This window comes from Thalassophryne amazonica, chromosome 12 (assembly GCF_902500255.1).
Source record: "Thalassophryne amazonica chromosome 12, fThaAma1.1, whole genome shotgun sequence".
NCBI classification, from domain to species: domain Eukaryota; kingdom Metazoa; phylum Chordata; class Actinopteri; order Batrachoidiformes; family Batrachoididae; genus Thalassophryne; species Thalassophryne amazonica.
This window is the reverse complement of record NC_047114.1, coordinates 42295021-42322627: the sequence shown is the minus strand read 5'-3', so window position 1 is coordinate 42322627 and position 27607 is coordinate 42295021. Positions and strand designations below refer to the sequence as shown.

Here is a 27607-nt window from a genome sequence, read left to right as displayed (position 1 = left end):
ACTGTACACCGGCTCCTGGACGTCCATCGGAAGGGCCGGGGGTTCCAGTACTTAGTGGACTGGGAGGGGTTTGGACCCGAAGAACGCTCCTGGGTGAAGAGGAGCTTCATCCTGGACCCGGCCCTCCTGGCCGACTTCTACACCCGGCACCCAGACAAGCCTGGTCGGGCGCCAGGAGGCGCCCGTTGGGGGGGGAGGGGGGTCCTGTTGTGTGGGCCGCTGAAGAGGAGGTACTGCTGGCCCACCACCACCGGATGGCGCCCTGCTTGGAATGCGGGCTCCAAGCACGAGAGGGCGTCAGAGCCGCTGGGAGTGACAGCTGTCACTTATCAGCACCAGCTGTCACTCATCACCATCACTATAAAGGCCGGACTGCAACTCCACCTCTTCGCCGAGAAATCAGCTACCAATCGAGCTAACCTTCTCTGCAATTGATATTGTAACTAAACATTGTTCTGTGTGCAGCCGTGTTCCTGCGGGCTCTGTCTGAAGCTGGATTGGCGGATAGTGGGAGTGCGACGTTCTTCGCCTCTCACTCCATCCAGGGAAGAGACTAACAGGAGCTGCACGGGTGAAATTGTTTCTGGAGGTGGAGGTTCTCCCTCCCGGAGGAATTAATCAAGGGACGATTACTGGGTGTGTCTTCACACACCCAGTAATTAATAACAACTCATTGACATATTACAACAAAAATAAAGAACAAGAACCATATAATGATCATTAACTACATTTAATAAAAACTAATTCACATACTAATTCACAAATAGGCTGCCTCTGGAGTGTTCTGATAAAGTGGACCTTTCAAATCTCAGTTGTCGTCCTGCGACCTTGTTTTGTCTGTGTGATTATTGTTTTTCTGTGCTGATGGGGATTTTTTTCCTGCTGTGTAACGCAGCGGCTATGAGGGTTTTTTTTTTCTCCTTTTCCCTCGTGATTTGCTTTTCAATATATGTTTATGTACCGGGCCGGCCTATGTGTGTTGTGTGTTGTGTGTGTGTCGTTTGTTATGGGTCGGTCTTGGTTTGCTCAGCCCTGCTGTTGACCAAGGCAGGGATGTACATCTGGAGCTGGTCCCCGGGCGCCTAATGGCGACTTCTGCTCCTACTGGCAATTAGGATGGGTTAAATGCAGTAGACACATTTCATTGTGCAGGGAACATGTTCTTCTGTGCATATGACAATAAAATTCCTTTGAATCCTTTGAATCCTTGAATATTACAACAAAAATAAAGAACAAGAACCATATAATTATCATTAACTACATTTAATAAAAACTCATTCACATATTACAACAAAAATAAAGAACAAAAACCAAATCATACACATGGTAATCATGACTACCCACAGACTAAAATGTAACCAGCCCAGTCTCACTTTTTTCGTGCTCCTGTGACGAAATGAGTCAAATTTTAGTGACTTTTTTTTTAACTCACTATTACTAACCCTCCTCCTACCCCTGACCCTAACCTTAACCATAACCTAATCTTACTCTTTCCTCCGACCCTAACCTTTTGGCAAGCAAGGTAATGCTATCCTAGTGTTAACAATACCATCACTAAACCAAAATGTAGTAACGTATAAGGTCATTTCAGGGTTATAAGCATTTTGAGTGACACCTCGGCCAAGGCCACAAGATGTTCATGATGATGAAAGTTAAAACAGTCAAAAATTGTATATTTAGATGGTTCATCTGAAGATACCTGATAGGAATGAGATCCATTCCACACATGAAGATATCTGGTCATCATACTGCAGGACAGAAATGGCTGCCCTTGCCTCTTGAAGACATGAAGACACGACACTCACCTGGTGGTTCATGCAATGGATCCATTAGCAAGTAAAACTCAGACGCAATGAGACTGTTGTAGTCATTTCAGTAGTCAACACTCTTCCAGCAGATGAGCATCCATGCAACCTTCCTACACATTCTATAACCAGATCATTGTCAAGAAAGGAGGTAGCACAGTGGCTCAGTGATTAGCACTTTTGCCTCACAGCAAGAAGGTCTAGGGTTTCATTCCACTCATGCCCAGTTCCTTTATGTTTGGAATCTGCATGTTGTCCTCATGTCTACATGGGTTTCCTCTGGGCACTCCAGTTTCGTCCCACTATCAAAACATGCATATTAGGGTCTGCTCCTTTCTCTGCCTCTGCCCAAACAGCATGTCTACATCTGGAGTTGGTCCCCAGGTTCTGGACTGTGGCTACCCACTGCTTCAAGTGGTTGGACTGTGTCTAACTGTAGTTAGGATGGGTTAAATGAAGATGACAATTTTGTTGTATGTACAGTAGCAATAAAGACCCTTCTTCTTCTTCTTCTTCTTCTTCTTCTTCTTCTTCTTCTTCTTCTTCTTCTTCTTCTTCTTCGAGAAAGCATCAGCACTCCCCGTTGTAATGGCTAAAGTACAACCCAGGACCCCTTTGCTGGGAACGACACAGCTAAGTACTTTAGACGTTCTTTAATTGAGCCAAGCATAGGTTTAGTGGATGTAAGAGTGCATGTTAGACATGGCAAAAAAAAACAGTAAGGGATCAGGCACGGGGGTTGTCCATTAGCCAGCCAGGAGGGAGCTCAGAACCAGTGAGGCAGTCAAACCAAGCTCCAGAGTCCAGAGGGGCAGGCAAAAACACAGAATCCAGAAGACAAAGTTGGAGTCAGTTATCAGAAAACATAGAAGCACAAGGGGCGTGTGAAAGCTCTGCATGAAACACGAGACAATTTAGCACTGAACACAGGAGGAGAGAGAAGTTAAACAGAAAAGAGAGGTAATCTAGACAACAAAGAATACCCAGAGGCCAACACAGGAGGAAATCCACAGACACAGAAAAGTTGGATGTCCAGCAATTTCTTACTTTTAAATTTGGACAAGACTGAAATGATGGTTCTTGGTCCAGTGAGACATCTGCATCAGATTTACCATCTTAGCCTAGGCTTGTGTATCATACAGCACACTGACAAAATGAGGAACCTTGGAATGATTTTTGATCTCACACTGTCTTTTGACCTACACATTAGAGATATTTCGAGGACTGCTTTCTTCCACCTCCGAAACATACCAAAGATTTGTCCCATCCTGTCTATGGTTGATGCAGAGACTCTGATCCATGCATTTGTCTCTTCTAAATTGGACTACTGCAATGTTCCATTTTCTGGTTTAGCACAATCCAGCATTAAGGGTCTCCAGTTGTTTCAAAATGCTGCTGCCAGAGTTTTGACAGGAAGCAGGACGTTGGACCTCATTACACCCATTTTGGTGTCTCTTCACTTGCTCCTGGATTCTGTGAGGTTGGATTTTAAGGTTCTGTTACTAACCTATAAAACTATTCATGGACTAGCACCTCCCTACTTAGCTGACCTAATTAAACCCTATGTACCTACCAGGAATGCTCTGCATTCTCAGGGTGCAGAACTACTTTGTGTCCCAAGGGTGAATAAAAAGTATGTGGGCTACAGAGCCTTCTCTTATCATGCACCTATTTTGTGGAATAATTTCCCTGCAGAGACAGTCAGATTCTGTACAGACATTCAATTCCAGATTAAGATGCATCTATTCTCCCTCTCGTATGACTAGCATGCTGGCATAGTATAGTACTATGCTTCTTATCCCTTTAACCCATCTTATTAGCAATGAAACAGGTCTCAGCCTCACTTCATCTAAATTCTGGTTCTGTTAATGAAGCTTAGGGCTAGTGGCTGGCGATCACCGTAGTATTTCTTCTGTCTGTTTTTATTGTTGCTTAATGGTGACAAATTATACTGTATTTGTTGTCTTTCTGATGCCTGATTGTTTTTCTCTCTGTTTGAGGTGCAGCTCCATCCAGAGATGGGTGTGGTATATACTTCTGCAACCCTCCCGTCCTGTGCACTGGCAAAATTTCATGCATATTAGTTTTGTAAATTGTTTTGTCATTTGTGTTGCTAGCATGGCCCAGGCAGAGGGTCACCTCTTTGAATCTGGTCTGCTTGAGGTTTTGTCCTCAAATCATCAGTTTTTCCTTTCTCCTGTGTGCTTGCTCTTGGGGTTGGTAAGGTTAAACCTTACTTGTGTGAAGCGCCTTGAGGCAACTTTGTTGTGATTTGGTGCTATATAAATGAAAATAAATTGAAAGGGGTTGCTTCATCTTTGTCACTAAAACTTTACAACAAATAGTTGGTGGATGCAATATTAATGTTAAAAATGTCATTTAGGTTAAATTCCGGTCTACCTGTAGAAACTGAACGTACCCCTCACCTGTTTGGTTCAGGTTGATGAGTGCATGCAGACCTTGATTTACTGCTGGTGAACTATACCTTAGGTACAGTTTTTCCAGCCGACTGATTCTGCTCGTTTTCTCTCTATCCGAGGCACTGATGACGTTGGGCAAGACTGACAGCTGCACACCACAGGGCGCTGGACTGACCATTAGATGCCATGGCTGAAGATGACACAGCACTACTGCAGTCTGCTTTTGGGATAGATTCTACCAGGAGGACAGGCCCACTGATTACGTGATGGATAGACACCGGCCCTGCACCCCAGGGTGCAGGATGACCCCCTGCCTGCAACACAGGTGATGGTCTAGTGGTTAAGGTGTTGGGCTTGAGTCCAGAAGATCATGGGTTCAAGTCCCCGCCTGACTGGAAAATCACTAAGGGTCCTTGGGCAAGGCCTTTAATCCCCTATTGCTCCCGGTGTGTAGTGAGCGCCTTGTATGGCAGCACCCTGACATCGGGGTGAATGTGAGGCATAATTGTAAAGCGCTTTGAGCGTCTGATTCAGATGGAAAAGCGCTATATAAATGCAGTCCATTTAACACAGTTGCTCGCATCGTCATTTCATCAATGCACTTTGTTTTTGATGTTACTGTGGTTATCTGTTTCCTGTTTCTTCAACTTTGTAAAAACCTTGTAAGTGTTAGAATGGCCTAAGCAGTGCACTCTGAAGCAACCTTCAGAGTCTGACCTGCTTGTTTCTTACCACTGCTACCTTTGTGCTTGGTCTAAGGGTTGGTAAGATTAGATCTTACTTGTGTGAAGCATCTTGAGGCAGCTTTGTTGTGATTTGGTGCTATATAAATGAAATAAATTGAAATCAAATTCAATTGAATAATTTGTATTTGTCCTTCTGTATTTTTACACATGTAAACCTTTAATGAATCAGGCCCATGTGTCATTCTTTGCTGGGTGAAAAAAGAAGACAGCTGAGGATGTGTGGACGTTATTCCCTGAACTTACATTGTTAAGAGCTCTCTGAGCTCATCACCTATTGTCATCGATGATGCTCACATGGATATAATTGAAAGATTCTTATGACATGAATCAAGTGGGATAAGAGTTGTTCACAGACAAGTCAAGAAGCCTTGACAGCATTCCTTCCATTCAAGCAGCACTCATTCAAAATGCAAACAGAGCAGTGTTTCAGTGAAGGCACATTTGGGGAAAGACAATTCTGAGGCAACGAGAACTACCCAGCCCCTCGGACTGGGGATGGAAGTGTGATGGCAGCTTTGGTTGGCATACTGGACAACGCTCCCTCAAGCAAAGGGTATGTCCTATGAATTCATCAAATGCGCAGGATGGTGCGAGTGCACAAAGGCAAATTTGGCATGGACAGGGCTATGCAAATGTGGTAGTAACTGTAATTAGAACTACCATTCAGCAATGAAAGCACAGTGATTCATTGATCAAACATGAGGAATGGCTGTGTTTTTTGTTTTTTTTGTTTTTTTTTTCTGTTAGTTTCAGCCTTGGATTTTGCTGTTTGGAAGCACTGCATTCTGAAGGAGATTGTTGAGCATTAGTTTGTGTTAGTTAGTTAATGTTACTCCTGATGTAAATGTGCAATTATTATTGTTTTGTATTTATTCCAGATTTTGTGCCACAGATATCCCAAACTATCTATTCAAAGATTGTTCGCTCATTCCATGCAATGTTAGACGTTGTTTGTTCATATAGAAAGACTTTGTTAATGATAGCCAGGGTGAAAAGAAACATTTTGACAATATCAACCAGCAAATTAGTGAAGTACCCATTTTGACTCTGAAAGTTAATATATATGCGTGTGTGTGTGTGTGTGTGTGTGTGTGTGTGTGTGTGTGTGTGTGTGTGTGTGTGTGTGTGTGTATTTCTGACACCTTGAACCACAGGCAACCCACACACCACCTCTCAGTATCAAAGAAAATGGTCATGTGACATCACTTAAGACTTCCATGCAAAGCAGATATGTTCTTCAACAATATTAAGACATTAATTAAATGAATTCACCTCAAAACAACAAATTCAGTATTTTTACTGCCAACCTCATTTTCATGTTGGCCCTATTGTGACACACAGGGTTCTTCGCTTCACAGTGTTGAATATGGCCTGGCTCCATATCCAAAAATGTCAGTCATAAGGATGTAAGTAATCTTTTATGGTAAAATATGCTTTTATCATAAAAGTGAACTCTTGATAAACAACACCTGGACTAAGAGTGCAGCTTCTTTTGCTAATATCTCAACATAAAGACAGCTGGGAAAATCAAGATTTAAAAAATTTTATGGGTAACTTTTACGGACTAATCTGCCTGCCACTGAGAATCAGCTGAGGTGTATCATTTGCACTGTGAGGGAAGATCAGCTATGGCCATGTGGCACGGTTCTCTGCACATGATACAGCACACTGATGCCTCAATGCTGATAGTGCAGCAGATAACTGAAACAATCGTGCAAATAGTGATAAAAGCTCCTCACCCTATCTCTAAGGGAGCGCCCAGCCACCCTGCGGAGGAAACTCATCTCGGCCGCTTGTACTCGCGATCTCGTTCTTTCGGTCATGAGCCAAATCTCATGACCATAGGTGAGGATCAAAACGTAGATCGATCGATAAATCGAGAGCTTTGCCCCCCTACTCAGCTCTCTCTTCACCACGACAGTCCGATACAGCGACCGCATCACTGCAGACGCTGCACCGATCCGTCTATCGATCTCACGCTCCATCCATCCCTCACTCATGAACAAGACCCCGAGATACTTAAACTCCTCCACTTGAGGCAAGGACACTCCACCGACCTGAACCCAAAGCACCTTTTTCGGTCGAGAACCATGGCCTCGGATTTGGAGGTGCTGATTTTCATCCCGGACGCTTCACACTCGGCTGCAAACCGTCCCAGTGCACGCTGAAGGTCCTGATTTGACGAAGCCAACAGAACCACATCGTCCGCAAACAGCAGAGACAAGATTCTGTGGTTCCCAAACCAGACCCCCTCTACACCCTGGCTGTGCCTAGAAATTCTGTCCATAAAAATAACAGAACCGGTGACAAAGGGCAGCCCTGGTGGAGGCCAATGTGCACTGGAAACAGGTTTGACTTACTACCAGCAATGCGAACCAAGCTCCTGCTGTGGTCGTACAGGGACCAGCTAGCCCTTAGCAAAGGACCCCGGACCCCGTACTCCCGGAGCACTCCCCACAGGGTGCCCCGAGGGACACGGTCGAATGCCTTCTCTAGATCCACAAAACACATGTGGACTGGTTGGGCGAACTCCCATGAACCCTCAAGCACCCGATGGAGCGTGTAGAGCTGGTCCAGTGTGCCGCGACCAGGATGAAAACCACACTGCTCTTCCTGAATCCAAGGTTCAACCATCAGTCGAATTCTCCTCTCCAGTACTCTGGAATAGACCTTACCGGGGAGGCTGAGGAGTGTGATCCCCCTATAGTTGGAACACACCCTCCGGTCCCCCTTCTTAAACAGAGGGACCACCTCCCCGGTCTGCCAATCCAGAGGCACTGTCCCCGATCGCCACGCGATGTAGCAGAGGCGTGTCAGCCAAGACAGCCCCACAACATCCAGAGACTTAAGGTACTCAGGACGGATTTCATCAACCCCAGGAGCCTTGCCACCGAGGAGCTTTCTAACCACCTCGGTGACTTCGGCCTGGGTAATGGATGAGTCCGCCTCTGAGTCCCCAGTCTCTGCTTCCTCTTCGAAGACGTGATGATGGGATTGAGGAGATCCTTGAAGTACTCCTTCCACCGCCCGACAACATCCCCAGTCAGGGTCAACAGCTCCCCACCCACACCGTAAACAGTGCTGGTGGAGAGCTGCTTCCGCCTCCCGAGGCGTCAGACGATTTGCCAGAATCTCTACAAGGCTGACCAATAGTCCTCCTCCATGGCCTCCCGGAACTCCGCCCAGACCCGAGTTTTTGCCTCTGCGACCGCACGGGCTGCGGCACACTTGGCCTGCTGGTACCTGTCAGCTGCCTCTGGGGTCCCACCTACCAACAAAGATAAGTAGGACTCCTTCTTCAGCTTGACGGTATCCCTTACTTCCGGTGTCCACCACCGGGTTTGGGGATTGCTGCCACGACAGGCACCGGAGACCTTGTGACCACAGCTACGAGTGGCCGCATCGACAATGGAGGTGGATAACATGGTCCACTCGGACTCCATGTCTCCAACCTCCCCTGGGATTTGGGAGAAGCTCTCCCGGAGGTGGGAGTTGAAGACCTCGCTGACAGAGGGTTCCCTCAGTCATTCCCAGCAGACCCTCACGATACGTTTGGGCCTGCCAGGTCTGACCGGCTTCCTCCCCTCCCAGCAAATCCAACTCACCACCAGGTGGTGATCAGTCGACAGCTCTGCCCCTCTCTTCACTCGAGTGTCCGAGACACGTGGCCGAAGGTCAGATGATACGACTACAAAGTCGATCATCGACCTCCGGCTCAGGGTATCCTGGTGCCACATGCACTTATGGACACCCTTGTGCTTGAATATGGTGTTTGTGATGGACAAACTGTGACTAGCACAGAAGTCCAACTACTGAACACCACTCGGGTTCAGATCGGGGAGACCATGCTTCCCGATCACCCCCCTCCAGGTCTCACGTGGGCGTTGAAATCCCCCAGGAGAACAATGGAACAATATTATATTATATTATATTATATTATAAAGGCTGAGTGGATCCTTGTCATCTGATTGGTGGCTTGTATGTCATGTGACATGGAATATTCGTACCATTTGCCGTTGTGCTTCATTGACCGTGCAATAGTTCTTTTAGCATGCAATTTTGGTGCTATATGAAATGTGCTATTGCACGCCCCGACCGTTGCACATGCTCACACAACCGGGGCGGTGTTTAGCTAAACATGGCAGAGTTTGTTTTGCTGGTGGACGATGATTTGAAGGAGCTAACTGACGTTGCTAATTCTTCTAACACAAAACAATCAAATCCACTACGCCGTGGAGGCATGAAAACCTGCTAGGATGAAGTTAGGATGAAAAACTGGACAAATTTCTGAAACACTTTTTCACTGGAGTGAGAGGAAAGCAGACGGCAGTCTGTACATGAAATCAGTGAACGGCATCATGGACTACCGAGAACAATTTTGGACTCCTATTTAAAGTTTGTGTTGGACTGTTAAGCACCAGTGACGAACACCAAAATGTAAGTGCATTTTCTGTTGTTTATAAATTAATAAAATATCAAATGGCAAGGATCAACTTTCGCCATTATAAAACAAAAAATAAATGTTTTTCCATTCATTCAGTGGAACAAACATTTGATTCAGTGAAAGCTGGAACGCACCATTCAATGAGGTGACGCTGAGCTGAATGGTACTTTTCATCTTTCACCTCATGAAATATTTGTACCATTGAATTCATAAACAGTCATTATTTGTATATTTTATTATCACACTCACTCACTCATCTTCAACCACTTACTCCAATTAAGGGTCACAGGGGGACTGGAGCCTATCCCAGCAGTCATACGGCGTGAAGCAGGGTACACCCTGGACAGGACGCCAGTCTGCTGCAGGACTTATATTATATTATATTATATTATATTATATTATATTATATTGTCAATGTTATCCCCTTTGTGATCCACAGACGTCTGCCAGAAGTGTTGCAATACCTGTATTTCTGTTTCTCAATCATTATGTGGTAAGTTATGATATTGTGAAAGTGTATTTTAGCCTTTAATTTTCATATCTGGCAACAGATGGAAACTCTAATATGCCAAATCAGAAGTGTGTGGTTAGTGCTAAATGACTATTAGGCGATAGTCAAACATCATATGACAGTGACTGATGTCGTAGGAGGAGCGTTGTCATAAGCTTTTGTCAACTTTCCCAGGCACTTCACCTTATATAAATAATGAAGTAAGTAATCACAGTCAGGTCAGGTCAGGTCAGGTTTGGGAGAATGCACTAGTGCCATTGCAACAACCCGAACACTAAGGAAATACCCTGGATCCTGGATGGCAACCACCCAGTTAGACAACCAGTCCATCCTGCTCTCTTGAAAATTATAACTTTTCAGCTACAGTTAGGTGAAACATGAGTGTTCCCTGGCGTTCTCCAGGCACTGGGGTCTTCAACATTGAGGAACCAGTGTGCTTGATCATGGCCAGAGAAGCACACCACATGATTAAAATGTCATAGCTAATTTTCCCTCACAATGCAAGTGGTATGCCTCATCTGAGTCTTCCTAAATAATCATTCACACAATAAGAACTCATTTCAGCAGTGCTCAAGGATCTTCCAATGAGACCTAGATCCAAAGACATGCCACTGTCTAGCATCCAAATTTCACAACAATGGGACGCAGGATAGGAAATATCAAGACACTACAAACCTGGATTTTGACACTCCTTCAAATCTCAGAGAGAGGCTGAGGACCCATAGACATAAATGTCACTTCCTAAATAAGTGAATGTTTCTGTAAGTCCACACTTTCACCACAAACAAATCCACTTCTGATAACCAAGTCCAGGAAGTCGCTGAAAACCTGGATCATAGTCTTGATCTAGTACAATTGCACACTTGATTCCTTACTCAGCTTCTCAAGTGCTGCAATTGGGGATTCCATTAATTCTGCAAAGATCACATTGTCTGCAAAGTCAAAGTCAATAAGTCTTTCCTTGCCAAAAAAAAAAAAAATTACCTAAGCCACTGGTTTAAACAACTCTACCCAACACCCAGTCCATGCAAACATTGAACAGTGTGGGAGGTAGAACAGAAAAAATGTGAACTTTGTTCTGGGATATTTGGACATATTCTGATCATCCATCCATCTTCTACCGCTTAGTCCAATTAAGGGTCGCGGGAGGCTGGAGCCTATCCCAGCAGTCATAGAGCGTGAGGCGGGGTACACCCAGGACAGGACGCTAGTCTGTCGCAGGGCCACAAATAGACAAACAAACACAGACACACCCACACACACACCTTACGGAAAATTATAAAGATTCCAATCCACCTAACCCGCACGTCTTTGGATGTGGGAGGAAACCGGAGCACCCGGAGGAAACCCACGCAAACACGGGGAGAACATGCAAACTCCACACAGAAAGACCACGGGAATCGAACCCACAACCTTCTCGCTGTGAGGCAACAGTGCTAACCACTAAGCCACCGCGCTGCCCATATTCTGATCATGTGCAATGTATATATTTAAATCAGGTCAGTCCAACAGACCTTTTTTTTTTAGTGTTGGTGTGATACTAGAGGTGGGTGATACCGGGAATTTTGGTATTGATCTGATACCAAGTAAATACAGGCCCGGATTGCTGATATTGATACCAATACCAATACTTTTTCATATTTAAGCTTCATAGATCCAAAGGATCCAAAAGACCTAGGATAGAATTTCGCCAAACATTGTGTGTGACAACAAAATACTTTATTATCACAATCAACATTTTTGTTTAAAAAAAAAAATCACTCAACACAACTTAAAACAAAATCTCCTGAGGTAGAGGGCTGACAAACCACAATACAAGGGTGCACTGCTCTGTGTTGTGTGACACAGCACAGTGCTGTTCTTACAGACAGAGAGTAGACTTTGATGAATCTGTGTGCGCAGCAGTCAGTGTGTGCAGGAGAGAAAAAAAGCTTGAGTATCGATCTTTTTACACGAGGATCGTTCAATATCAATACCAACGTTGGTATCGATATTACCAATATTAAGATCGATCCGCCCACCTCTAATTGATACATACATACATACATTTTCTACACCCGCTTATTCCAGTTAAGGTCAAGGGGTTGCTGGAGCCTATCCCAGCAATCATAGGCCGTGACGCAGGGTACACCCTGGACAGGACACCAGTTTATGACAGAGCTGCATTGATACAGGTTGACATAAATAAGGTGTCTTGTGTCTCCTTTCATTCATTGAGACAGAATAGCCAAAGAGCTTGTGTATTTTTAACACAAGTGTTACAGTTTCTGTAGTTGATAGAGTGTGTGAGTAGAGGACTTCTCACTTTTCTGGATTTATTGCAATCCATTTTTGGATCACTCCAAGATATCCCCTCATCCTCTAATATTTCTGAGTCCCTATATGAGCATTTCCTGTCCATCGCTGTTTGCAAAAGATCATTCTAATTGCCTGGACTATTCTGAATGCATACGGTGTGTCATGCAGTACTGTTATTGTCTCTAATGGTTACATACTATATTTGAATCTGTTTTTCAAGTAACAGGGGACTGACACAATTGTTTAGCTGCATTTTGATTCATTGTCAGTGAATGACAGAAGCATGAGGACTGGAGCAACATCTTAAGAAAGATAAGCCTGAAACGAACAAGAGCTTGTAAATTTCATCAGTTCCATGGGGAAAAGTAGCTTAAGTTTCCAAAACATAATCAGTTTTGCAACTTTTTTCAATAGCTGAAGTAGTGTGCAAACTTGGAAACCTCTGACAAAAGTAGCCAACGTACAACAAAATGTGACCAGAGTTGTGTTTTGAAAGTCAAATATTGTTTGCTCACAGAACATATTCTGGCTCTCAGTACACAAAAGAGTAAAGTGGAAAAGGGAAGCTGGCAAAACCTGTGATGCATTACAGGTGCAATGCATTGGTCAACTTTGGTTGCAGTGAAGAGTCACATGTCAGCTATAGATATCTTTATTGCATGTGGCATAAATTCACTGCTGTTACATCATTATTCATTCTGTCTGGCAGCAGTAAGCAGAACTTTCTGCAACTTGGTGCGAGAAGTTGAAGAGTGATGTTAAGGTAAATGTGTTGGTAGTGTTTTGTCAGAGATCCATTTTCTTCTTTCCCTCTTGGCATTTTTCTATGTTTGTTTTGTCTTTTAGATTTAGGACATCAAGATAACGATATGAAAATTTACACTGTATAAGTGATCTGATAACACACTGAAGGGTTCAGCAAAGCATGAGCCTGACGTCTATAATGTGAATAATTTGAAGAGGAAGAAGAAAATTTTAAAATGGAAGGACCAAAGGTTTTCCATGGAGCTAGTTGGCCTGCCTAGAAGTGTAATAAATACAGTGGTTGGGACTCTCACAGGTCACAAGCTATTGAACAGAAATAAAACTACAACAGGTCAATACATTACAGCCTGTGAGAAGGAACCTGAGATCTCACTCAACTTTTTGGGCCAGTGTCCAGCATGGGGTAGAGTAGACTGAAGCAGAGGTTTTTGGGTTCCTATATTTTTTGAACTTGACCAGATTAGGAAACTAAAGTTAAGGAACCTGCTATCCTTTAACAAGGGTAGCAAAATGTTTAACTATTTAACTTTTGGGGGAGCAATGAGCCCTTTTGTGGTCTACTCTCTTCTGGGCTGATACTCCACCCCGCTTCCCTAACCTAACCCCCTCTTTTAAATCATTAACATGACAGAATTTAAACACATTTACTCTAAGTTCAATTTAAATTTTCAATTTATTTTCATTTATATAGTGCCAAATCACAAGAGTTGCCTCAAGGCGCTTCACACAAGTAAGGTCTAACCTTACTAACCCCCAGAGCAACAGTGGTAAGGAAAAATGCCCTCTGAGGAAGAAACCTCAAGCAGACCAGACTCAAAGGGGTGACCCTCTGCTTGGGCCATGCTACAGACATAAATTACAGAACAATTCACAGAAACAATTCACAAAACGAATATACAGGAAATTATGTTGGTGCACAGGACAGGAGGGTTTCCAGCACAAATACAATTCCCGTCTCTGGAAGGAGCTGCACCTTAAATAGAGAGAAAAAAAAAACAGAACCAGCCATCAGAAAGACAAGAAATACAGTATAATTTGTCAGCATTAAACAACAAGAAAAAAACAAGAAATAGTCAGGTGATCGCCGGCCACTAGCCCTTCTTAGTAAGTTCTTAGAAATGTGACTGTATACGGAAACTTTTCTTATAGTATACACAATGAATTAGATGTTAATGAGTTGAGACTAAACATATCCTTTGTTTACACTTTCTCAAATTAAGGGCCCTGTCCCACTGGCGTTTAGGAGGATTTGCGTATGGAATGCGCACAAAAGTGACCCACATCCGCCAAACAACCTCAATAACCGTGTAACATTCCTGTATGAGTCAGCCACCATCCGAACACGTCCATGATCATCCGCAGAGGCACGCATGTCCGCAGCCAGGATTTTTGAGCGGCTCAAAAATCCTGCTGCGGATGAGATCCGCATCACTGCCTGAACACATACTGAAGACATACGCAGGACATACACAACCAACGCGTTGTATATCCCCTGTCATCCTCTGATATCCGCAACCGACAGGTTGGCACGGCTTGGCGGCGGACCGGGACAGCGTGCAAAACAGATATGACGCATGCCCAGCACGGCCACATCACGGTCGCAAATGGTATGTCACGCATGCAGACAGAGTGGGCACGGATGAAGCGAGTGCATCGCGGCCGCTGTGCCCCTCATGGGGGCGCCTCCGCGGTCGCCTTCGCTTCTGTTCCCTGTTATATCTGCTTTTCTTCCTCATGTATTCGTTGATCCACCCCGGGACATTTGTCATTTCTGCCCACCTTTGTTGCGGACGCTCAGCTTTTGTCTCCTCATTTCAGGCGCAAATCCTCCTAAACGCCAGTGGGACAGGGCCCTAATATGTTTGTGAATTAATGTCAGCTATGAATCAGACTGAGCAGTCAAGTTCAAGTTAGGCAGTGCTTAGCTAACGTCTTAGTAAATTAATGTAATCTGTGAATTTGATTAGTCACTCACAAAGCGCATAGCTATTGCTACTGAATCAACTATCTCTAAATATAGTCATTAAAGCTAGTACCAGACAACACTTAGCTAACATCTTAGTAAATTAATGTGAGCTGATTGGTCACACAAGCTAAAGCTAGGCAGTGCATAGCTAACATTAGTGTGCCTAAATTGAGAGAGTGGCGTCAACTGAGAACATGGCGCCATTTTGGTTCCAACTGCGCTAAACTATTGAATGAACCTTTTATGTTTTCAACATTTTTAAAAATCATTTAACCACATACAGCAACACATCCAGGTACAGGTGCTATCAAAATAAATATAAAAATAGTTAAGCTATCAAATTTACATAAAGTTACAATTTATGATGATTTATTTAATTAATTTAAAGCCTGATTTATGCAGCTGCAGTGCTGTAACACCGTGTCATGCAATGACGTTTTAAAGATCTCTGTCTCTGGATTATGCTTTATTCTGGACTAATTTGACCCCCAACAAGCTTTTCTTTCTACAATCATCACCTTCAAATCAAAGTTAAGCTGTACATTTTCCTCTTTTACCTTCTTTGTGCTGTAAATGAGTGGACTTTTCTGATCCATTTATCAGCGTGCGCACTGTAAAAACTATTATAATATGATGGCAGATTAAGGGATGAAAGCAGAAATGTGTCAAATCACAGACTTGTGTTTGATTTAACAGTTGCACGTCAGACGTTAGGTCCCATTCTGAACACGGTTTGAAAAAAATAAACGGTCAGATCAATCAAGGAAATCACTCTGGTTCGACTTTCCTCAAAATTGGCGAGTGTCAGAGTGCTGAACTTTAATTTGTACCTCTGTTACTGTGCACGTCCAGGCTGCAGGTCCGAGTCTGAGCACGATGTGAAAAATAAATGGTCTGACTTTTTTAATCAGGGAAATGACTCCGGTCCCACTTTCCTCAAATCGGCAAGTGTCAGAGCTGAACTTTAATTTGTACCTCTGTTACTGTGTACGTCCAGACTGCAGGTCCGAGTCTGAGCACGGTGTGAAAAAAATAAATGGTCTGACTTTTTTTAATCCAGGAAATGACTCCGGTCCCACTTTCCTCAAATCGGCGAGTGTCAGAGCTGAACTTTAATTTGTACCTCTGTTACTGTGCACATCCAGGCTGCAGGTCCGAGTCTGAGCACGGTGTGAAAAAATAAATGGTCTGACTTTTTTAATCAGGGAAATGACTCCGGTCCCACTTTCCTCAAATCGGCGAGTGTCAGAGCTGAACTTTAATTTGTACCTGTGTTACTGTGTACATCCAGACTGCTTGGGGTTTTTAATGGAAATACATCGGACCGGACATTTTATCCAATGTGAGCGAAAATCCATTATATACAGTGTTCATTACATGGAAAACAATACAAAATCCTTGGGACTTTTTTGTCCGGTGACTGCGAATATTTGGTTTATACGATGACATTTTAGGTGAGTTTTACTGCACATGGGACTGAACAATAAATTTAACTCTCAAAACTTTGATGATGTTGTCGGCTTCCATCCCACACGGCTGACTGTATTCTCCCAAATTTTTCTAATGTTCAGATCTGAAGGGATTCTGTACATCTTGAAGCCCTTGCTGTGTCTATTTGTGCTTCTGAATGCACAGCAACCTGGCATTTTCAGCAAAATAAAATAGCTGGATTTACATGCAGATAGATTAACAGCAAACGCTATTTTGAGCCCAAGATGGGACCACGAGCCAAGTGACCGATTTTTTTTCGACTCATCATGTCGCCATTCTCTCAATTTAGGCACACTAGCTAACATAGGGGCTGCGCCCAAATTCAGCGACTATATTTTTAAGGGCTGTGTCCCATGAAACTCTTCAGGCTGGCAAACACAGCTAAGGATGGTGATATGCCAAAATGGCACAACCATGACATGAAAATATGATCTTATGTCTGCATTTATGTGAAAATACAAAAAGTTACAAAGACACACGGAAAACACACAATTTGTGTGTGTATGTACGCGCAGACACAATACCGTGCAAAGGTTTTAGGCATCCCAGATTTACAATAAAAGTTGTAATTTATGTCCCTCCCCCATCCCCTTTTCTATTGGCATGTCAACACAAATGATGTGATGTTCATGGATGGGATTTCAAGAGGCATTCAGGAACCAGAGGGTGTCCAATTGAGTGACCCAGAATTGCATCTCTGCTGTTTGTAGATGATGTGGTTCTGTTGGCTTCATCAGGCTGACCTCCAAAGCTCACCGAGCAGGTTTGAGGCCAACTGTGAAGTGACTGGGATGAGAATAAGCACCTTCAAATCTGAGACCATGGTCCTCTGTCGGAAAACAGTGGCTTGTCCCCTCTGGGTCAGGAGAGAGTTATTGTGCCAAGTGGAGGAGTTTAGGTATCTCGGGGACTAGTTCACAAGCAGAGGTAAGTTGGACTGTGAGATCGATAGATGGACTGGGGCAGCGTCTGAAATTTTACAGATGTTGTACCTGTCCATCACGGTGGAGAAGGAGCTGAGCTGGAAAGCGAGACTCTCGATTTACCAGTCGATTTATGCTCCTATCCTCACCCATGGTCATGAGCTTTGGGTAATGACTGAAAGAATAAGATTGCATATACAAGCGGCAGAAATGAGATTCCTCCGTTGGGTATCTGGGCTTACACTCCTGGACAGCTCAATTATCCGCGAGGGACTCGGAGTACAGCCGCTACTTCTTTGCATCGAAAGGAGCCTGTTGAGGTGGTTCAAGCACCTGGTGAGGATCTCCCCGGTTGTCTCCCTAGGGAGGTCTTCTGGGTACGTACAACCGGGAACAAGCCCCAGGGAAGACCTAGGACACACTGGTGAGATTATGTTTCACAGCTGATTTGGGCACACCTTTGGATCCCCCGGGAAGAGTTACAGGACTTGGCTGAGGATAGGGAAGTGCAGCATGACCTACTTGCTCTGCTGCCACTGTGACACAGACACAATAAGCAGTTAAAAATGAATGACTGAAGGAGTGAATGAATTTCAACACAAAATCAGTTCCAAGAAAAGTGAATATGAGCTAATTTTTTTTTATTCCATAATAATAATTTCTTCACACAAACACAGTTGCAAATTTGCAAAATTAAAATGATTGTATTACATAATTACTCATCCTTTAAGTAATGAGTAATTTTTTTTTATTTTGTTTGAGGTCTCATGACTTATACTGTTGTGTGGGCCGCTGAAGAGGAGGTACTGCTGGCCCACCACCACCAGATGGCGCCCTGCTTGAAGTGCGGGCTTCAAGCACGAGGGCGTCATAGCAACCGGGACTGACAGCTGTCACCCGTCATCAACACCAGCTGTCACTCATTCACATCATACCACCACCACCATAAAGGCCGGACTGCAACTCCACCTCCCCGCCGAGAAATCAGCTACCTTGGAGGTAATTTTCTCTGCTGAACTAAACCTTGACTTATAGTCTGAACTTATTTGCAGCCGTTTTCCTGTGGTGTTGTCTTATCTGAGTGATTGGCGTTTGGTGTGATCAGCGACTGCTTCGCTTCACACTCCAACCAGATAAGTGGTTAGATAGGAGCTGCACGAGTGTGTGATTGGAGGTGGAGGTGCTCCCTCCCTAAAGAACACAGACGGTGGGATTACTGAGTGTGCGAACTCACACTCATCTAAACTGTTTCTGTTCTCTGCCAGCAGTACCCGGTCTGACAGCTGGAGACGGTGGCCACCTGGGGCTCCAGGACTTGGCGGCTCCGGTGTTCTTCAGATCCGTTGGCGGTGAAGGCTGTGTGGGATCCAGCTCGGTTCTAGACAGACGTCTCTTATCCTCAAGCCTGCCCACACATCACTCAACATTTAATTGTCTGTGGTACCAAAACTGTGTTTGTCTGTATTCCATTGTGCACTTCACAACATTAAATTGTTACTGTTTGGCTTATCCATTGTCTGTTCATTTAGCGCCCCCTGTTGTGGGTCCGTGTTCCTACACTTTCACAACAGGATTTCTCAGCCAGCGTCATGGATCCCGAGGTGCGTCAACCATCGCTTGAACAGCCAATGGAAGAGCGAGGTGAACAGGCATCAGCAGGAGGCGTGTTAGGTGAGCTGCAGCAAATCTTGACCGCTTTCACTGCTCGGCTGGACTTAGTCACCGAGCAGAATGTGATTCTCAATCGGAGGATGGAGGCTCTCACCGCCCAGGTGGAAGCGCAAGCTCAGGGCGCTGCTGCAGCACCTCCTCCCGCTGACCGGAGGCCTGAGACAGACATTCCGCTGGTCGTTCAACGAACCCCCCCCACCATCCCTTGAAGCTTACATAAGCCCTCCGGAGCCGTACGGAGGCTGTGTCGAGACGTGCGCGGACTTCTTAATGCAGTGCTCGCTCATCTTTTCACAGCGTCCCGTCATATACGAGTCAGACGCCAGCCGGGTGGCTTACGTAATAAATTTGCTTCGAGGAGAGGCACGCACCTGGGCTACGGCGCTCTGGGAGCAGAATTCACGGCTCCTAACGACGTATACTGGGTTGTGAGGGAGTTCAAGCAGGTTTTTGATCACCCCCATAGAGGCGAATCCACGTCAAACTTGCTGCTGTCAATCAGACAGGGGCGTGGGAGTGCAGCGGAGTATGCAGTCGACTTCCGCATCGCGGCTGCGAGGTCCGGCTGGAACAACATTGCACTCCGCGTCGCCTTCATAAACGGACTGTCTCTGGTCCTGAAGGAGCATTTACTGGCTAAAGATGAACCTCGGGATTTCCATGGGCTTGTTGATCTGGTTATACGATTAGATAACCGATTAGAGGAACACCGTCGGGAGCAGGGCAGGGGGCGTGGCCGGGCACGAGCCGTCCCTCTTCCTTCCGGGTCCGAAAGGGTGCCGTCTTCCCCACGCTCCACAGCCCGTGACTCACGTGTGGCAACAGCTCCCCCTGCTGACGAAGCTATGGACACGAGCAGGGCTAAAGTCAATACAAAGCTCAGACAATGGAGGCTGGTCCGCGGGGAGTGTTTTTTCTGTGGCTCGAGTGAGCATCTACAGAGGAACTGCCCCAAACGGTTAAACGACAACGCCCGCCCTTAGAAGCTGGGCTAAGGGTGGGCCATAATACGCACACGGGGAGACCCCGTAAATCTGCACGCATCCCAGTTATGATCCTGAGTGAGGATCTGACCCTTCACGCCCCAGCACTGGTAGACACGGGGTCGGAAGGGAATCTGCTGGACAGCAGATGGGCAAGGGAAGTCGGGCTCCCTCTAGTGGCTCTACCTTCGCCTTTGAAGGTACGGGCACTAGATGGCACCCTTCTTCCATTAATCACACACCAGACACCACCAGTGACACTGGTGGTGTCTGGTAATCACAGGGAGGAGATTGTGTTTTATGTAACACCTTCTACCTCCCGTGTGATTTTGGGCTATCCTTGGATGATAAAGCACAATCCCCAGATTGACTGGCCGTCTGGGGTTGTGGCTCAGTGGAGCGAAACCTGCCACCGGGAATGTCTCGAATCCTCGGTTCCGCCTGGTGTGACAGCTAGTGAGGAGGTCAAAGTCCCTCCCAATCTGACGGCGGTGCCAAGTGAGTACCACGATCTTGCTGACATTTTCAGCAAGGATCTGGCACTCACCCTTCCCCCGCACCGTCTGTACAATTGTGCCATTGATTTGATCCCGGGCGTTGAGTACCCGTCCAGTAGGCTGTACAACCTCTCACGTCCTGAACGCGAATCAATGGAGACTTACATCCGGGACTCATTAGCTGCCGGGCTGATCCGGAACTCCACCTCCCCGATGGGTGCTGGTTTCTTTTTTGTGGGCAAGAAAGACGGTGGACTACGTCCATGCATTGATTACAGGGGGCTGAACGAGATCACGGTTCGCAACCGATACCCTCTGCCCCTGTTAGATTCAGTGTTCACGCCCCTGCATGGAGCCCAAATATTCACAAAACTGGATCTTAGGAATGCGTACCACCTGGTTCGGATCCGGAAGGGAGACGAACGGAAGACGGCATTTAACACCCGTTAGGTCACTTTGAGTACCTGGTCATGCCATTCGGCCTCACAAACGCCCCCGCGACGTTCCAAGCCTTGGTAAACGATGTCTTGCAGGACTTCCTGCATTGGTTTGTCTTCGTATATCTAGACGATATACTCATCTTTTCCCCGGATCCTGAGACTCATGTTACACATGTACGTCAGGTTCTGCAGCGGTTGTTGGAGAACCGGCTGTTTGTGAAGGGCGAGAAGTGCAAGTTCCACCGTACTTCTTTGTCCTTCCTGGGGTTCATCATCTCCTCAAACTCCGTCGCACCCGATCCGGCCAAGGTAGCGGCGGTGATAGACTGGCCCCAACCAACAAACCGTAGGAATCTGCAACAGTTCCTCGGTTTTGCTCATTTTTACCGGAGGTTCATCAAGGGCTATAGTCAGGTGGTTAGTCCCCTGACAGCCCTGACCTCCACAAAAGTCCCCTTCACCTGGTCGGATCAGTGCGAAGTCGCGTTTAGGGAGTTGAAACGCCGGTTCTCGACTGCGCCAGTTCTGGTGCAGCCTGATCCAAGTCGCCAGTTCATAGTCGAAGTGGACGCCTCTGACTCAAGGATAGGAGCTGTGCTGTCCCAGAGCAGGGAGTCTGACAAGGTTCTCCACCCTTGTGCCTATTTTTCCCACAGGTTGACCCCGGCTGAAAGGAACTATGATGTCGGCAATCGGGAACTTCTTGCAGTGAAGGAGGCTCTGGAGGAGTGGAGACACCTGTTGGAAGGAGCTTCGGAGCCATTCACGGTTTTCACTGACCATCGGAACCTGGAGTACATCCGGACCGCCAAGCGTCTGAACCCCAGGCAAGCCCACTGGTCACTGTTCTTCGGGCGTTTTGACTTTCGGATCACATACCGCCCCGGGACGAAGAACCAACGGTCTGACGCCCTGTCCCGGGTGCACGAAGAGGAAGTCAGGACAGAGCTGTCAGACACGACCGAGACCATCATCCCCGAGTCCACTGTTGTGGCCACCCTCACCTGGGACGTGGAGAAGACCGTCTGGGAGGCCCTGACACAGAACCCGGACCCGGGGACCAGCCCCAAGAACAGACTGTACGTCCCACCAGAGGCCAGAGCTGCAGTCCTGGACTTCTGTCACGGTTCCAAGCTCTCCTGCCACCCAGGGGTGCGAAGAACCGTGGCGGTTGTCCGGCAGCGCTTCTGGTGGGCGTCTCTGGAAGCTGACGTCCGGGAGTACGTCCAGGCCTGCACCACCTGTGCCAGGGGCAAAGCGGACCACCAAAGAACCCAGGGTCTCCTCCAGCCTTTGCCCGTGCCTCATCGCCCCTGGTCTCACATCGGCGTGGACTTCGTCACGGGCCTCCCGCCGTCCCAGGGCAAGACAACCATCCTCACGATAGTGGACCGGTTCTCCAAGGCGGCCCACTTCGTGGCCCTCCCGAAGCTCCCGACGGCCCAGGAGACTGCAGACCTCCTGGTCCACCATGTCGTGCGTCTGCATGGGATTCCATCGGACATTGTCTCAGATCGTGGTCCCCAGTTCTCCTCCCAGGTCTGGAGGAGTTTCTGCAGGGAACTGGGGGCCGAGTAAGCCTCTCGTCCGGGTACCACCCCCAGACGAACGGGCAGGCAGAGCGGATGAATCAGGAGTTGGAGCAGGCCCTCCGCTGCGTGACCTCCGCGCACCCGACGGCCTGGAGTGACCATCTGGCCTGGATCGAGTATGCTTATAATCGCCAAGTGTCATCTGCCACCAGCCTCTCCCCATTCCAGATATGTTTGGGGTACCAGCCCCCATTATTTCCGTTGGTGGAGGGAGAGGTCGGGGTGCCCTCGGTCCAGGCCCATCTGAGAAGCTGCTGTCGGGTGTGGCGTACTGCCCGCTCTGCCCTGCTCAAAGCCCGGACGAGGGCCAAGGCCCATGCAGACCGCCGGCGTGCCCCGGCCCCTACGTATCAGCCCGGGCAGGCAGTTTGGCTATCCATAAAAGACATTCCCCTACAAGTGGAATCCCAAAAACTAAAGGACAGATATATCGGACCCTTCACCATCCTAAAAGTCCTCAGCCCAGCCGCAGTGAAGCTGAAGCTGCCAGCTTCACTGCGGATACATCCGGTTTTTCATGTGTCCAGACTCAAACCCTGCCACTCCTCTCCCCTCTGTGCCCCCGGACCGGCGCCGCCGCCTGCCCGGATCATTGACAGGGAGCCGGCTTGGACTGTGCGCCGGCTCCTGGACGTCCGTCGGAAGGGCCGGGGGGTTCCAGTATTTGGTGGACTGGGAGGGGTTTGGACCCGAAGAACGCTCCTGGGTGAAGAAGAGCTTCATCCTGGACCCGGCCCTCCTGGCCGACTTCTACCGGCGGCTCCCGGACAAGCCTGGTCGGGTGCCAGGAGGCGCCCGTTGAGGGGGGGGTCCTGTTGTGTGGGCCGCTGAAGAGGAGGTACTGCTGGCCCATATATATATATATATATATATATATATATATATATATATATATATATATATATATATATATATATATATATATATACACACACACACACACACACACCTGAAGAGGACATGCCCTTGAAATGGGTGTTTCAACAAGACAATGACCCCAAGCACACTAGTAAACGAGCAAAATCTTGGTTCCAAACCAACAAAATTAATGCCTCGCAGATGTGAAGAAATCATGAAAAACTGTGGTTATACAACTAAATACTAGTTTAGTGATTCACAGGATTGCTAAAAAAGCAGTTTGAACAGAATAGTTTTGAGTTTGTAGCGTCAACAGCAGACTATTACTATATATATATATATATATATATATATATATATATATATATATATGTATGTATGAATTTCATCCATTTTGGAATAAGGCTGTAACATAAAATGTGAAAAAAAAGTGAAGTGCTGTGAATACTTTCCACACCCACGGTAAACACACCACTTTTTATACACATTGTTGGTCTTTCACCTGTCCACCGTTTTCTGGTCAGGGTTGCCACAGATCCACCTTGGGATTTGGCACAGGTTTTATTGGCTCAATGCTTTTCCTGACACAACTCATTTTACCTGGAATAACATTAGTACTTCCATCAAAGTACTAAACGAGACCTACTCTGTTTAGCTTCTGAGATCTGACAGGATCAGGTGTAAACAGAGCAGACAGGCGGCTTCTTTTTGTGTGGTTTTTGTTCCCTTTTTTAATGCACATTAGTACTTATTTTTTAACTGGACTGTTTTATGCCATTCTAGTTTTGGTATTTATATTTTCATTTTTTTTTTCTTTTTTATTGTTCTTATTTACATTTTTGTTTATTTTCTTTTGTGCAGGTTTTCTCTTCTTGAGAAACGTAATTTTGTTCCACTGCATTTCATATATGACTGGAATGACATAACCTGAACCGTTATTATTTATTATCGCATTGTCGCCCTCTGGTGGACAAAGAAATCAGTGACAGAACATCGCTGAGATGCGATTGGTTGATAAAACGTGACGTACCGAGACGGAATAAGGAAATGAAACCGTCGTTTTACTTTCTCTTGGTTTAAACTTCAGATGTTCGAGTTTTAAACAGGTGAGTTGTTCTCATGTCACACACACAAAAAATATAGTTAGTATTCAAGAAGCATATGACTTAAGTCTGAACAGCACTTTTTGTCGTTTGTTACAGATATGTAATGGCAGACTTCCTGTAAATCCTTGTTTGGTTTTGATTGGATCCAGTTTTGCTTTTACTGGCTTATTCTACCATTTGTACAGAGAAAAGAAAAAAGAGATACAACAGCTGAAGGCATGTAGCTTCTCAATTATCCATAAAGCATTTGCTTACAGTAATTTAAGAAAAATAATTATCCCTGTTTTAGGAAATACCCCATTTCAAGCCAGATCAGGGTTTGTTGAAGGCACTGAAGGCTTCGTCCCACAAGCGGATTCCTTATGTTGCTGTAACAGGTGAAGCATGTTGAAAACATGACTTCAGTTTTGACTGATGTGGGTTCCAGTTGCTACAGATCACCTCATCTCTATTTTAAGGTCGGGTCCAAGCAGACGGAGAGCCACTGGCCAGCCAGTTCATCCCACGGTGCTTTGGTGTGGTTCAGAAAGTCAGCACAGAGGAGCACTGGAAATACTGGAACTCTGTCACCAAAACATGGTATATAACATGACACACCAAACAAGAGTGACTCCTGATCCACATCTGGTTCAACTGATGTCATATTTTTCTGACCCATCATTGTTGATCACTGCAGTAATTTTGGATTCTATTAATTCCTGAGAATGTCACAGATTAAACAGACCAAACAGTGAACTAAAACGGCAGCTTGGTTGCTGGAATAAACAAAACATTTGTTAATGAAGAAAAAAGTTTCTGTACTGTCAGTGGAAAGGGACATTTTGGACTGTAGATAGATAGATAGATAGATAAACTTTATTGATCTCACAGAGGAGAAATTCACATGTTACGTCAGCTCTTAAGACAACACATAAGGTGGGCGCAAGTAGAAAATGTTCATCAAACAGCGTGTGCAAGGATAAGTAATAATAATAATACTTGTAACAGTACAAGACATAAGAAATGAGGTAGAAATAGAATATGTATGTATGTGTGTGTGTGTGAGCTGCTGCCCCCGCGACCCGACTCCGGATAAAGCGGAAGAAAATGGATGGATGGATATATACCCATACATGCATACCCATATGCACACACATACCTATACACATACACATATGCATAAACGTGATTGGGATTGAAAGGGAGATAGGAGCATCTTCTTTACAATATGTGAAATGGAGTTTAGATGTGGTAAGGTGACATTAGTGCTGGGATTTGTAAACAAGTTGTTATTGCACATGATATGTGGACATATTAATATTGCACATGATTTGTGGACATATTATTGCATGTGGTTATTTCACAGTGTTATTGTACAGCCTGACAGCAGCAGGGATGACCTGCGGTATCGTTCCTTCTTGTAAATCTGTAAATTAAAACTCTGATATTCTGTTATTTGATTCTTTTTTCAGGAACTCACGAACAATGAACAGAAAAGAAACCAAAAACTCTGTGTCCTTCAGTCTGGTGCACCCTGAGGCCACCATGAATGGTCTGTATGTGAAGGTGCACACCCCTCTGGAGGCCTCTGGGTGCTATCTTGAGAGAGTTCACCACAGAGTAAGATCTGCTGAGCAGGACTTGGTGAATGTGATGCTGCAGGGCCTCAGTGCAGAGAAACCTGTGGCGCTGGAGGAAAGTGAGGAGCTCCTGCGTGTGGGCAGCAGTCTGACTGGGTTTGGGGAGGTGGTTCTAGAAGGAAACAAGGTGATGAGGCTGCAGCCTCCATACAATGGACGCCACTACATCCTGGTCCCTTCTGACTACAGGAGCTTCATGGACAGACATGAGCAGTCAGCCAGTATGTGGAAGGTGCTCACAGCCATGTCTGGGATCACTGGGTTTTCCATTCTCGCTGGGGTCATTTATGGGTTTGTTGGTAGACAGGATGACAGAACTAGGTAGGCCTAAAACAATGCATCCTGCAGGGTTAACAGCTGTTATCCCAAACCCTACAGCTGGTCCATCACTGGATGGATGTTACATTTGTTATTCAAACTGACAATGTGCCATGTGTGAATATTAGGGATACGTTTTTGCAACCCCACAGTACTGTATTATGCTCTGATGAGCTTTTGCTAGACAACAATGAAAATCAATGGAGTTTGTTTTTGATCATAAAAATTCACCCATGACTAACTGTGAAATTTTTATACTCTATTGCATTTGAGTGGATTTTCAAAAACTAGAACCCTAGTTGAATAATAAACAAAAAAGGGAAAAAGCATGATGACTGAGCAATACGATTCAATCACCACTGAAGTCATACAAATGCTAAGAATTTATTGAAAGCCGAGTGCTATGCAACCATGACCATATTCAAACAAGATTTACATGAGGGTGCAAACGTGGGTTTGCACTTATTAAAGATAGTTCAGAAGTGAGCTCATATTACTTACTTATGCATAAAAGTTCATCTAAATATGATACAGGAAATTGTTTATGAGGAAAGAAATTAAAATGCTGTATCCCTAGTGAATATTACATATACAAATAATGAATGCTTGAGTTCAATGTTATGAATATTTCAGGTGGATGAGTGCAAGTAGACCTCCAATATACAGAATGTGGGTGCTACAAACTACTACTACAGTGGATGAAGACAGGGCCCATAGTCTATTAACACACAGTTTTGTATGTCTGATCCTTATTGTATTCAGCATCCAAGTCACTGTATGAGATTATTTGTGGTGGTAATCTGTTGCAGGGGGTTAAATAAAAGGGTTTTTTTCCCCCTAAAGTGCTCTTCATCATTTGTCTTCCTCCTCTGATAACTCATCCTCTGCCTCTTGCATTAAATGCCTGCCTCTAATTTGACATTAATTCAGTATTGAAGGGTAGAGTCTGTTCAAAAATGATCACATAGGCCAATAGATTAATCCATTCTGTACCAGGTGTGCTGACAATGACGGCGTGGCTACATTTGTTTTAAAAGCACAGCAGTGAGTTTATATTGTCTGACAACAGTCAACAGCATTACAATTCCACAGAGAAAAGGAGCATCGAAAATATTTTTGAAGGGTTACTACACTAAAAGGGGTTTCCAAAATAG

At 45.5% G+C, this 27607-nt stretch overlaps 1 protein-coding gene across 1 annotated transcript in view; it reads left to right on the top strand.

The window, feature by feature from the left end:
* The window catches only part of LOC117521224 (mitochondrial ubiquitin ligase activator of nfkb 1-A), a 46851-nt gene extending 19550 nt beyond the window's left edge, over positions 1-27301 (top strand). Inside the window, exons 2-6 of the mRNA XM_034182562.1 lie at positions 24455-24516; positions 24613-24732; positions 24806-24893; positions 24975-25095; positions 25968-27301. Coding sequence (XP_034038453.1) covers positions 24455-24516; positions 24613-24732; positions 24806-24893; positions 24975-25095; positions 25968-26460 — 884 coding nt within the window. The 3' untranslated portion in view covers positions 26461-27301. The remainder of the gene's footprint in view (positions 1-24454; positions 24517-24612; positions 24733-24805; positions 24894-24974; positions 25096-25967) is intronic.
* Positions 27302-27607: the final 306 nt, after the last annotated feature.